The 13,830-nt window shown below is 37.7% G+C and overlaps 1 protein-coding gene across 4 annotated transcripts in view; it reads right to left on the bottom strand.

Annotated features, from left to right (window-relative positions):
- The window catches only part of COL24A1 (collagen type XXIV alpha 1 chain), a 155,013-nt gene that overhangs the window by 92,234 nt on the left and 48,949 nt on the right, over positions 1–13,830 (bottom strand). For 2 of the 4 annotated variants that reach the window (XM_075508461.1, XM_075508464.1), the window contains exons 13-19: positions 10,809–10,862; positions 8,218–8,262; positions 3,256–3,309; positions 3,120–3,164; positions 2,669–2,722; positions 1,987–2,040; positions 279–332 (exon numbers count right to left, since the gene is read on the bottom strand). In XM_075508461.1, coding sequence (XP_075364576.1) covers positions 279–332; positions 1,987–2,040; positions 2,669–2,722; positions 3,120–3,164; positions 3,256–3,309; positions 8,218–8,262; positions 10,809–10,862 — 360 coding nt within the window. The remainder of the gene's footprint in view (positions 1–278; positions 333–1,986; positions 2,041–2,668; positions 2,723–3,119; positions 3,165–3,255; positions 3,310–8,217; positions 8,263–10,808; positions 10,863–13,830) is intronic. The other 2 variants (XM_075508463.1, XM_075508462.1) reach the window with 2 other exon arrangements.

Here is a 13,830-nt window from a genome sequence, read left to right as displayed (position 1 = left end):
CCTGAATTCAAAGGAGAGCAAATCCTAATCACATAGGCAAATGAGGAACTACTTTGTATTCAAAGATCCTGTATATCAATATTTTGCATTAAAAAATTATGAGCTAGAATCTTTTGTACTTTATGGAGGAGAATGAATTCATCGGATATGACTGAATAAAAAGTATTTTCTAATTCAACGAAGACAGCAATCTTTTGTGAAGCAAACCCATTTACCTCTGATTTTTGTAATTTAGTTCTAAATGACATTTAATTTACCTCTATCAAGCAATTTCTTACCTCAGGTCCTGGAGGACCCAATGGTCCATGGGATCCAGGATCTCCAATTTTCCCCTTAAAAAAATCCAAACAGTTAGATTTTTTGATGATAAATTATTTTTTTAACAACAGATTGTTATGAAGATTTTAAAAACATTTACCAAAACGAAAGCCAACAAAAGTGTTGAGATGATTTTTCCACTAAATGAGAAATTTTATAACTGCCTCTCTTTGGATTCAATTAAGACTAGTTCTTCTTCATATCTCTTTGAAGTCACAATAAAATGCAAATCAGCTTTAGACAAATAAAATCAGGAGTTTTGGGATGGTCCAAATAGTCGTATTAAAAAACCTTTGAAATATATAGCTGTTTTCAGAATAAAAACTATGTATTATTTAAAAGTCCAGGAAGTAATTGTTAAGGATATTGGTTTACATACTTACCTGTGTAGTTTAAGTATCCAATCACGGCCAAAGAAATGGCAGCTTTGTGATTAATAATAGTAAAATTAGGTCCTATCCACATGTTATAGTGACTCCATTATATACAAATGACGACACACCTAAAAACTGACCAAAATATTTCTCTAAATTATATCTGTTCTTCCACATTTTTAAAAGTTTGCTGCTGCTGCTGCCATAACTAGGTGTTCTTTGAGCAAAATTAAAGCCTGACCTGGAAAATCTTTTTTTCATTTTTAATGTAAATGAATTTATTGTAAACGTATTTTACAAAGTTAAACATTATATTACTTGCAGGACTAAGGCCTCATATCTTAATTTAACATAAGTCAAGAAGTTGGTCACATTCAGTTTGTGTTTAAAATCCACAGCTGTTCAGGAATGGGCTAATTCACATGCTTATCTTCAAATGAAAATGCTTATATCTTTAAAGGCAAAAAGGACGAGTTTTTCCATCTAAGCTTAAGCAAATTTGTGTAAGTTTTTTGCAGGATTACTGTTTATATTATAAATTCTCTAGGACAAAGAAAGTATTTTTTATTGAGTTTAAGGGCCTATGACATTCATGAGGTCTAAGGAGGTTTATCAGATAGTGGCTTGCCTGCACATAAGAAAATTGAGACTGGGGTGATTAATTCTTTAACAGCATTAGGTATTAGCAGCTTTTAATTATACGCTGAAAAGAGGCAGATAGTAGTGCTAAAAACAGGTGAGGAAAAAGCCAGGTAACCCTGTGCAATGCCTTTTCTGCCTCAACATTCACAAACCCAGCAGAAGTGGCAGCACTGCACAGATGCCTTTAAAGTTGCTAAAAATCAGTAAATACTGGAATTCATGACTACTCCCATCCCTGTCAGAAATGACTGGCTGTTATTAATGAGATTTCCCACACTCTCTCCAAATCCAGCTAGACCAAATGGTCAACTTGGCAGCTCCCAAAGCTCTCAGTGGATTTGTTTCAAACATTACCAACATGTCTATTCCCCCACAAAGTGACTGTCACAGAATACCTAATATCCTAAGCACTCCCATATTAAAATCTGACACAAATCCTGATCTCTGTAATAAAATCTCACATGTTAGGATCTGACTCACTCACCAACCAGTCACTAGAAATAAAAGCAGCTTCGACCTTATTCTTTGTGCATTTTGAATTAGGTAGCTTCTAGAGGATTATATGCAGTGTGAACATAAGATACAAAGAAGTATCAAATATAACAACATATATAGTGATACATTGAGAGCAAAAATTGATGTGTAAACTTACTGGGGGTCCTGGCTTTCCTCTGATCCCTGGGGGTCCTGGTAAACCAAGAGCACCCTGAAAAAAGAAAGCTATTAAATACACATGAAAATGTATTGTTGTGTTATATTGGAAGCAACAGATTGCTACACAGTGCCACCTGAAACAGGCTTCAAAATAATTCTGTGGGATGAGAAATGTCTTCTAACACTCAACTTTCATCAAAAGACTTCTCACAGGATGTGCAATTTCAGTGACTTCTGATGTACTAGCCAAATAGGAAAGAAGACATTTATCTCAGTTTCACAATATGAAGGAGCATGCCAGACCATGTGCTGCTGCTAACAGAGTTGGTCCAGGTGAGCTGCAGATGAACCTCAAGGTTCAAGGGAAAAATATCTTTTACAACAGTTTCTTAGCAGGTTTCAGATCTTACCATAATTCTTTTCTTGTTTGACGCATCTCTGAACAGATGGCAGCCAGAATTCTGCCCATACCCTTTACTTGTCTTTGTTCACTACTTTCCATAACTAAGTTTTAATTAGCACAGCATTTCTTAAAAATATGGCAATTCAGTGGTATCCAGTAACTTTTACTACTGCATTCTACTTTTATGCAACTGACTTGTTGCATTTTAAGAGACTCAGAAGCCTGATGAAGTTACTGAAATTGGACAATTTTGTAAAACAATGCAATTATAAATTACCTTGTCTCCTGGGTACCCCTGGTCTCCTGGCTCTCCTGCAAGGCCATGTTCACCCTAAACAATATATTTTATACAGACATATGTATATGGATTAAAATGGGGTCGTTATCAAAATTAGAGAATGAGAAAGATAAATTCAATATTTAGTATTTAAAATTAACACAGATCTTTGAATGACAATGCAAGATGTTCCACTGAAGCACCCCCTCCAGGAAACCCTATAGATACTACTGGGCATAACAATATCCAGGGCTGTAAGTGCTCTGTCCAGAAGTAAGTTGGTCTGAAGTACCAGATTGTGAGACTGAAGTAATTTTAAAAAACAAAAGTCAGAAAAGAAATCAAAAGGAAAAAGGGAAGGCTTTCTCAAGTACATTATTTTGCTCAAGATTTAATGAAAGGAGTCTGAAAGAACTATGTATCTCTAAGATAATGGAAATATTTAAATCACCTTATCACCTTTCATTCCAGGCTGTCCCACACTCCCTGGGAGACCCTATTAAAATGGAGAAAACAAAAATCCAATGTTTGTCGATAATTTGGAAAGCAGCACAGGCACCAGGCTGTGCAATCGTTTAGCACCATACCGTAGGCCCTGGAATTCCCGATGGTCCGCTCGGTCCTGCTGGCCCAATGCCTCCCTATGAGATAGCAAGAAAGGTGACTGCATTAAACATTAACTTAAAGACTGGCAACAGAATGTGGCATTTTCTGCACCACAGAGAGAAACCAAAATATTTTTCAGGCTAATTTCTTGGGGAAAAAAGTATCCATATTATAAGCCCTCCACCTTTACAGTTCCCAACCACATTAGCAGAAACACAAGAAACCAAACTTCCCTCTTTTCCTGTAGATTATGTATTCATCAGAAGATAGCAGTGCATTAGGCAATGCAGAATAAGGGAGCTTTCTTTTGTACTGCAGCTGCACATTCGGTGGCTATTGCCTCTGTCCTTAGGGTAACATGACATCACTGCTCTGTAAGCATCGAATTTGGCTTAAAGGAATTATTCTATCATGAGTAATGCCATAAAAAGTGACTTTTACTAGGATTTCTCATCTCTCAGTGACTTCTACAAGTTAAAAAAAAAAAAGAGATGGGATTCTTCCAAAATACTAAGTGTGCAAACTTAACGTAAGTTCTGATGAGCATGCTAACGTTTTCTGTTTTCCTGTACCTTCAAAGACCTTACTACATCTCTCCTTTCTGGGATTTATAGGGACAGTTTTATGACTTGAAAAAGAAAAGTGAACCAGAAATGAAAAAAATAAAGAATCTTAAAAGATCAACACAGCAACAGCAATAATATTAATGAAAGATGGCGAGCTAAACATAAGAAATGCTTTAGCAATAACTAAAACTATATTACAGACAGAGAAGTCTCTCTACTTTCTGCTTATTCTACCCTCTGGGAAAAAAAGGAAGGCAGTGTTATACCTCTGTGGCTATGCAAGAGTTTTGCAACAAATATGAAGACAGAAATCTTTTGTTACTTGCTAAGAGTGACATGGAAAAGATGAGATGGACACCTACTGATTTCCAGTTCAGTACACATTCATTATTCTCTGAAGACTCTTTCAGCAATATTAGCAAAAACATTCTTCTGCAGCCATCATCAGACTCATGGCTCACTGAAGAAAAAGGAAGACTGATGACTTAGCGTCTCAATGGTGCTTGGTAAAGCTCCCAGGAAAACTGCCACTCTATATTGCCTTAGCTTTCCATGACTGTTTAAATGATATATTCTGTCATGTTAGCAGATGCCAAGATAAATTGTTTACATTGCTGTCTCTTACTTGTGCTATATATTCTAGTTCAGCAAGGCACTTCTGTATTAATGATACTGTACATTGAAACGCATACTTATGGTAACAATAGCATTGATTGAAAAATCACAGAGGGATACTGAACTGGGAAATGTAGTTTACAAAAGCAATGGGAGGAAGTTCCAAAACAGCTTTACAAAATTCCGGTTGATGAAACTCCTGTCAGTCTCCAGAGATATTGGCTGACCCAATTAACAGCAAAGAACTGGAACTACACAAAAATAAAACTGAAATATTATCTCACTGATAAGAAAAGGGTTGAATTAGTAAGTCTGTCAGTTTTTTAAATCGTCCTCCATCTACAACAGCTTTGCTATATGTTAGCACTTGCTTATCAGTTTGGTTAAAACTTGCTGATAGATAGAAAACAAGTTACTTCAGCTACATAAAGCGTACCTTTTCCACCATTTCTATGTGACAAGTGAAACTAAAACCAAATTGCTTTTACCTGTCAAAAACGTGATACCAGAAAAGGAAAACTAATACTTCCTAGTATTAGTTGGTTTTTTTTTTTTAAGAAAAAAATGTAAAAAGAAAAGCTAGCTCTGATAACTGTAGTCGTAAGTTTTCTGAAAGTCTTCGTCTTATTAAAACTCATGGCCTTGCAAATCTTGAGAGACTGACTGCTCAGCCAGCCAAAACTCTGAACTTGGCAACAGCTTTGTATATTGAAGAAATCATGGAAGCAAGGAATTCTTGGACTCAGCTTGCTGATGCTGCTCACTTTGCCGTTGTTCTCATGAACAGACACAAAAGTATAATTAGCTCTTGACACTGCATACAGCTGGGCTGGACAAGCTACTTGAATTAATGCTGTTTGTTTCTGCCAGAATAATATATTTAATCTCATGCTCAATACGGCATCTTGTAATAGTATAATGTGGTATAATTGATTAAGTATTCCAGAACAAACATTGAAGTCTAGTTCTTTACTTGGTTTTGCATGACCACTAGCATCTGCTTGAATAAGGGCCATGTGAAAACAGAGGCCAGAGTGCACAAACCCACAAACCCAGAGAGCAGGTGCGGTCAAGGAACAGGGCTGCACCACACAAGCTGTACTTGGGGACACTGGGGTCACCTGAAATTCCCCTGGGGTCTTGGTGAAATTCTGCTACAGTTTAAAGAGCGCAATGGTCCCTTGTAAAGAAACGCTGGAACAAAGCACAGCTCTTCCAATTATCTCACTGCCTGGGAAAGTGAGAACCAGAGTAACTAATATAATGTAATGCAGACACAGAGGAGTGCGTAATAGTAAATTTTACTGATGCTGCCTATACACTGTGTTAGTATTCACAAAAGACTCATGCCACTAGATAGTGAAGTCCTCTTTAGCCATGTTCCGACCTTTTTTCAAAACCCCAACTAGATTTGCTGATCTTTGGGAGCTTCCAAAGGGTGTTCAAAAATCTGGAGGAAATGTTGGGCCATTTTCCTCAACTGCAAAATCTTACTGTACCAGTAAGGTCTTATCAACCACAGAGTGTTAACTGCCCCTGAGTGGCAATGCTAATGTATCTTGGCTAAATAAAAGAACATACCTTTAAAAACACCCCAATATATCCGTAAGATCTATTAAGCTGTCAGAAGGATGTACAATGACCCTACGTTTATGGAGCCACGTTTCTACATCATAAGCACTTGCACATACATACTTTTGTTCACACATTTGTCATCCCAAGCACTAAACTCTATTAAGACCAGAAGCTCATTTGCAAAATTATTTCTGCCTCCAAAAATGTCACTGTTTTTCAGCATATATACTTACACCTCAGCTACAAACACACAAGTGTAGGGATCAAAGGAGCTCTCTGCTCCATAAAAGACCCCTAATTCCTTGCAGTCAAATGGAGCTGCAGCAGATGATGTAAAGTTTCCAACAGTTCTGGGGGTCAAACAGGTCAACAAAAGATGTGAATATCAGCACGCTCCCTGTAAAAGTCCTGTTCCAAATTGTCACATTGCGAAACTAAAAACTATGCACAGGAAGAATTAGCTTAGTAATTGTACATAACGAAGAAAGAAATGTCAGTTGTTATGCTTTACTTTCTTGTCTTTATTTTGAATACAAATTACGTAGAGCACATGGGCACATAATCAATGCTCTTATGCACAGCTGGAACTATGCAAAAGAGTCCCACATATAAACAAGAGATGGCAGGCCATTCAAATGGAGTTCACGGGCAAAACAATTCTTGACTTCGTGCTGGTCAAAATCTAAATATGCCATCAATTTTTTTTTCCCCCAAGAAATAGCTCTTATAGTTATACCTTGGCTATGTAGAAGTGGCAAAGGCTTGGACTGGTGATTGAAAATAATTTCTATATTTCACAAAAAATTATTGACAATCTCTCTGTGTAAGTGACTGCAACTCAGCAACATGGCAAATGGAGCTTTGACCATGCAAACATTTATGCTCATGAATTCTAGGAAGGGCTAAACTGCTGACTAAGTTTTAGTCAAAATAATCAGTAACAGTATCTTTTTAGAAGTAATATGTAGTAGGCTTTTTTAAAAATGTCAGATACATTTGTACAATTACCAAAGTCCTTGAGATAAAATTCCAAAGACTGTCTGCAAGAAAGAAAAGCAAACTATAATTCAAAGCAAATTCTCAAAAAGTGCAACCTCTCGTCTCATGAGTGGTTTAATTAGCTCAAATATGTCAGCTGACAAGAACACAATGAGTCATGTTTGCATGACAAAGGCTGGAAGCCACAGAAGTTCCTTGACCAAGCTTGTGTGTCTTCACTATAGCAATGCTGTAACAATCCCAATCAGGCAGCAAGGGACGACTTATAGGAATATTTTTTGTTATGAACAAATCATTAAGAAGAGAATAATAATGGAACTCAACTGTCATACTTCAAAGGAAAAGCTGGATGACCATCAGTGTAAACTAACAAACTTATCAAGAATGTTTCAGATTTCCAGATATATAAAAAAAACCAAAAACAACAAACCAACCAAAAACCCACTGGACGCAATCATGGCTTTCTTAATTCAAGTGTAAACATGCTATTTTCTCCCACATGTTATGAACTATGAAAACAGCTGGGCAGCCAGACTTGATTGAGCCAACATCAAGAATCAAATCCAGGTCCTCAATCAGTAAACACATGAATTACTTAAAATATAAGGGAGTAAGACTACACGGTATGAAAGTATCAGTCTTTCCCACCTCCTGTAGGACTCATTCATGTCACAGAGCTTGTCTGTGCAACTGTATTTATACAACTGCAGCTTGCAACTCCATAACGAGCATCACAACCTTATTCTAAAAACATTTTTAAAAATTTGAATATGATACTGTATACAAGATAAAGTAATTTTGCTTAGGAATTAATGCCGCTTAGAATTTGGTAGCCATATACAGGAATGAAAGAGGGCTGTGGATGTTAAAATGTTTGAAAGTATTGCACTTTTTGAAAAAGTAACGCTGGCTTTAGGGGTATAAACTAGCAAACTTGGTTATTTCAAATAAAAAACCCAGACACACCAGATCAGAAATAAGCATACAAATCCAAACCAAGTATAGAAGTACTCCATACCAGCAATATGACAGCAGTTTTGTAGAGTGATTTTAATTAAAATCATGGCTAACTAAACCAAAATCTGCTTAAATTCCTGGATTCTTACATTCATTTTTATTATTTCACAAACAAACAAGACAAATATTCTAATGAAGCCATATCAAAGTAAGTAATAAAAGTGTACTCACTCTTAGTCCTGGAAATCCAGGAGGACCAACACCACCAACAATTCCCTTCAAAGAAAATGAATTTTAAATTATCTGAATTTACAATTTTAAAAAATTCCCAGTGATAAGATTAAACAAAAAGTGATCTGCAAAGCAAGTCAGTTGGGATTCTTACAGAGAGTTCCTGAAGAATGACAGCTTATCACTGTATAGGGGAACATGCTTATTAAAATCCCTGATTGTGGAATTAGATCTCAAGATATTTGCATGACGAAATCATTCCTGCATTACCAAGGAATACGAGATTTGTTACCATGATATTTAAAGTGGGAAGAAGAAAAAAGAATTTTTTTGGGGTGGAAAACAAACACCACAAGACTTTAAGATTCCTTTGAAAGAGAAATAGAACACCAGCTCAGTTCATAGAAAGAACTTTGCAAATTAAAGGCCACACTCTCTTTATGAAAAATTATTTCTTGATACAAACTACAGTATTTGTACTTTACGCAGAAGTAAGATTCAACAGTACTCTACTAATGCCTCTGTTGCACTCAAGTTTAACTCAGCAGAGGCTAAAAATCCAAACATCGCAGAAAACAGTTGACAAATCTCTTTGCCCTGAGTGAAAGGGGTATTGTAGCCCTCCAGGTCAGCATGCTTTGCGCTGGCTGTCCCAATACCTAGGACCTGCTAGTCAATGGATATCATACATAGGGTTCACTGCAGCCCATCAGCACCCACAGTGAAGGGGAATTTTTATGCAAGCAAAACTGAGCCCGTTCTGAAGCTGTCCAACAGGGCATGGCTGCTGGGCATGGCTGCTGGGCATGGCAGAGAGGACACCTTCGTGCTCTCCTCCCTCCTCTGGTGCCTATTCACCTTCTCAAACCTGCTCCAAACTAACCACATGGGAAGTTGAATGCTCTAGCAACATCCTCGAAGGCAGACTGACATCCTCAGAGAATTGAGAGGGTGTTGTGGAAATGAAGGATGGACTTACACTGTTAAGCAGAAGAAATCAGGCATGGAGACAAATATCATTAGTGTCAAGTCAGCACATGGGAAGAAATGTCTTCCCTTCAAGTTCCTGCCACTACAGGCTTCCCAGGCAGCCCCTGCTCTCCACTGCCAGCTCATGAACGGGCTCTGTAAATATCCCATTAGTATTGCAGCCCCTTGCAGCTGCAGCTCTGGCCCCTTGCCTGAACAAGCCCTGCAGGGTGAGTTTTAGGGGAGGAGGGGAGAGGGGTTGCTGCCTGTCTGAGAAGGCAGTGAGATCAGCAGCTGTCTTGGCAGATTAGAAGGAACTTGTTTGCAAACACTTGCGTTAAAACAGGCTTCTTTGTAAAGTGCAAGTCTGTAATTTCAGATCCAGGCTTTCTGAGCTTGTTTCTATTAAAGTACTGTTGTTCTGCAGATCTTGTGGAAAGACAATATCTGCTTTATCAGGAATGGAGGGAAACTTGGGAGTACCAGGAGGGGAAGGAAGAACTAACCTTTTTGTATCATTTGCAAAGCAGCTGGCGACACTCACAACCCCTCAGAAGGCTTTCAAGATGAGAAGCACCATACTGACATCACCTGACATTCCCACAAGGGGAACCTTGCTCAGGGACCAGAAATGCAAAATAATTTTTTTCCTATGTTCCAAAATGCTGACACCAAACGTTGATAACCCACCAGCAAAATTCATAGAAACTTATTTTAGAAAAGCTTACAAGATGGGTGTCAGGAAAGGGCAAGCCTTCAAAAAGGAGACCATCTCTGCCCAATTGCTGACTCTGGTCCATATCAGAACAACCTTTAGACACAAACTGGGAGTAGTTTCTAAAGGAGCATCCAACAATTAAAAGCAGATTCAAATCAGCTGCTCTTTTGCCCAGCACTTAGTGCTGTTCACTTGTCTGGCCCAAAGCCCTTTCACTGGTTTCTCATATCAAAGAAAACCTGTGTTTGGAGTCTGCAGCCAGAGTTTCCCTACAAATACAGCAAGACAGCAAAGCTCCTTTGAGGGCAGCCAGTGAAGTGATGTGACTGTGCCACGATTTGAATACCATACCATGAGAGCACTTTAGCCTGCACATGCTGCCAAGGGCAAAGCTGTTATCATGCTGATTATAATGCACTAAAAGACATACTAGCATAATTGTATTCAGTAACAGTTCAAAGGATGAAATCAACTATCAAATGCATAAGCATACAAAAGCTAGGGTTTTGGCACACATGCAGAATCCCATTTTGTTAAGGTGATCGTAGAATAATGGTTTAAATAAACAACGCAAAGTCATAGCCAATGCAAGAATTTCTGAAGACAAAACATTCATCAGTAATGCAATGAGGGCAGCAAGACATCTGATTCTCAAGGCAGTCAGCACATGCAGCAGTGGAAATTGTGTTCTCTCAGCAGCTTTCTGGTTCTTTTCTCTCTTTTATACCACTGCTTATTACAGTACTGTCCCAGCAATTTCCATGGAAACCTAACAGTCCAAAATTTTCCTGTGGACTTCAAGACACTGCTTTTGAGGCAAAAGTCTCCTTTCCATTTGGGAGGGGAGTTAATATTGAGCGTTACAAATTTCACCATGTCAATCAACACACAATTTGATACTTACAGGATTCCCATCTGGACCAGGGGGGCCTCTATTTCCAAAGTCACCTGGAAAACCCTAAAGCAGAAGAGAGAATGCTTGTTCTGTATTATCCAAGACACGAAGGGTAGCGTGAACACTGAATTCCTATAGGAATTAGGACATTAGCAAGTGGATTCAGGGAGAGAGATAGAGGAATGGGAGAAGCAGAAAGTTTCAGCTCTGTAGTTCAAATGAATAGAATAGAATAGTGGTATTTGTCTGTCTCCTAAAATCATAGCCAAAACAGATCTAACTATACACAATGTAAGCATAGGGCAAAAATCAGGTGACCGAATGCTTTAAGAGCAACATTAAACAAGTATTACTTGAATTGTTTGTTTGGAGTCTCTTTTCCTATTTAGTATTTTTACTTCAAATATTTTTTTTTCCTGTTACCTGCAGCATTCACTAAAACATTTGTCTTTTGTACTCTCCTGACTGTTCCCCAAATATTAATGGTTGCAGTCTCAGTCTCAGACACATGTTCATTAGAAATAAAATTTTTCAGCTTTCTGGCACAACACTGTCCTTACCAATGTGAACACTTGCCTTAGTCTGCACTGGAGACTGAAACAATAACTCAAACAAGACATGGAAAAGCCTCATTCATTTTATCAGAGTTTTGACTTCAGAGACTAGATTATCAGGACAGGGAAAAAAATCTGACTGGCCAAGTCAAGCATCGAAGCTTGAAACAGAATTTCCATTTCTTGCTTGAGAAGCGAAATGGAAATCCACCACTTCACTGGCTCTAACCTTTCTTGCTTCCTCTCAGCATTTTGCAGATTGTTTTACTTCTTTCTGATGTTGCCCACTGCAGAAGCACGTGAGTTGCTGGGGAAAAGTGGTTTGGTTTTTTTTGTTTGTTTGTTTGTTTGGGTTTTTTTAATTAATTTTTATCAGTGTACTGTTGCTGGCAGATCTCACTGTTTCTCTGGGAGAGCCACATGAAGCTAATAGCAAACTCATGCTATTAGTTTGAAGCAGCACCAAGCCATATTTTCATTATTCCTATCACTGTATAAAGTTAGGAGAAAGGGTGGAGCACAGATCGACAGAGAAGTCAACATCCTTTTTAATTACATTGTAAGGTTCATAGAAGAGCCCGTCACAAAATTTGCAAAATACCAAGCTGGAAAGGGAAATCCTGCCTGGAAAAAAAATCAAAGCTAAGGTGCTCACAGGAAAAAGACTTTTCCTGGAACTGAAAAATCTCACACAGTATTAGAGTACTGAGATAACAGAGAGATGCACTGACCTCAAGAAATCAGCTGCAAAGCACCAGAGCATTACTAGTCCATCTCCATAGGGAAAAGGAGCAAATTCCATCCTTACAATAATTTTTACATTAAATACTCTGTCTTTTCAATGTTTGAATGTCTTTTTACACCTCCCTGTGTGTCAGGAACAGTACTTTGAGGCATGAACCTTTCACCTCTGTAAGACTGTGTTCAAACCTGCTGCAGGTCAAAGGTACAACTAATTTGGACTTTCTAATCTACCTTGTTTGGAGAACATCCACATAGCTGTCCAGCTCAGGACTTAGTATAGCAGTGTCTTTCCTTAATGGAATGGAGGATATGCACCATCATACACTATTATATGAACAGCAGTCAGGAAGACAATATAAAACTGTGGCAAGGAGGTGGAAAAATCATATCATAAACCAAAGTAGTTTAAGCGCTGCTTAAGCAATATTTGGCTTTAGTAATAACTTAAACCAAAATTCTATGAAGGTTAAGGCAACTTTTTATGTGTGTATATATATGCATACACACTGCTAAAACAATATGTTGAAACAACTTAATAGGCTCTTAATTCCCATCATCATGCATGATACTGTGAATTAATCTGAGACATGCTTAACACTCCCTGTACCATCTTTTGGATTGATTTTGGCTGGAGTTTTTTTTCTGTATTCTCCTGCAAATTCAGGAAAGCAAAAGATAGGAATGCCTCTCACAACAATGACATTTTTATTCAGGATCTGATCATGGAACTCACAAATAAGAACCTATACCCATTACTGTAAGATCTGACAGTACAGGTCTTTATATGGTTACTGTCTTATCATTTAAACAGTAGAGGTTCATAGGTTAATGGTCAATAAAGCAGATTTCATTGATTCTCAATCTGTACACCATTGGCCGAATTTTTGCACAACTCTGAAAATGTACTGTAAAATTTCACACATGCAAAATGGGCATTTGACAGTGCCTATGTTGTTAAAAGCTACCAGCTGATAGGATGTAGACAAAGATTAATTTATCACCCTTTCCCTAACAGCATAATATTTTGGTTGTACTGCCTACCATCGGTAGATGTTGGAAGAGGCAGAATTGCCATAACACACATGAATATAATTTTTTTAAAAGAAACACACAAATGAGGCATCAAAAGTGAAATGGGGGATGCAACAGGACAGTTTTACCAGCCACCAGATCATAGATGCAGGTCAGAGATGATGGCTTATATACAGCAGGGACCCAGCATAGCATGAGTTACGAAAGGGACAGATTACCAACAGTCATCATAACCGCATTCTCAACAGCACGTATCTTCTAACTGATGCTGATAAAACTATCTTAGCAAGCAGAAAAATGAAAGGAAAATGCAACACAGAACGGTCAGAAAAGTCTAAAATTGGAAGTAATACAATAATAGTACGGTGCAACAAGTGTTTTATTACATCAATATTATCATGTAACATTAGTTTAAAGCATACAAAGGATGACTATTCATAATTTTAATATAAAACAGAACCTGAACTCTTTTTACAGTTACAATGGACTTGATTAATAAATTCTTGGTATAATTTACAAGGTCAGTTCTGTCACATTGACCGCTAGTTGTAACTAATCCCATATAGAAGAAAACTATATAAAAACATTCCCCCAAACGTGGTCAAACTATGTATGTAAAAGCACTATGCATCATACTAACAGGACAGACAATGCATTAAAAATACTGCAGAACTAGCCAAATTTCATATTACAAGCATACA

The sequence above is a fragment of the Mycteria americana genome, chromosome 7 (genome assembly GCF_035582795.1).
Source record: "Mycteria americana isolate JAX WOST 10 ecotype Jacksonville Zoo and Gardens chromosome 7, USCA_MyAme_1.0, whole genome shotgun sequence".
In the NCBI taxonomy this organism is placed as follows: Eukaryota; Metazoa; Chordata; class Aves; order Ciconiiformes; family Ciconiidae; genus Mycteria; species Mycteria americana.
This window is presented reverse-complemented; position numbering and strand designations above follow the sequence as displayed.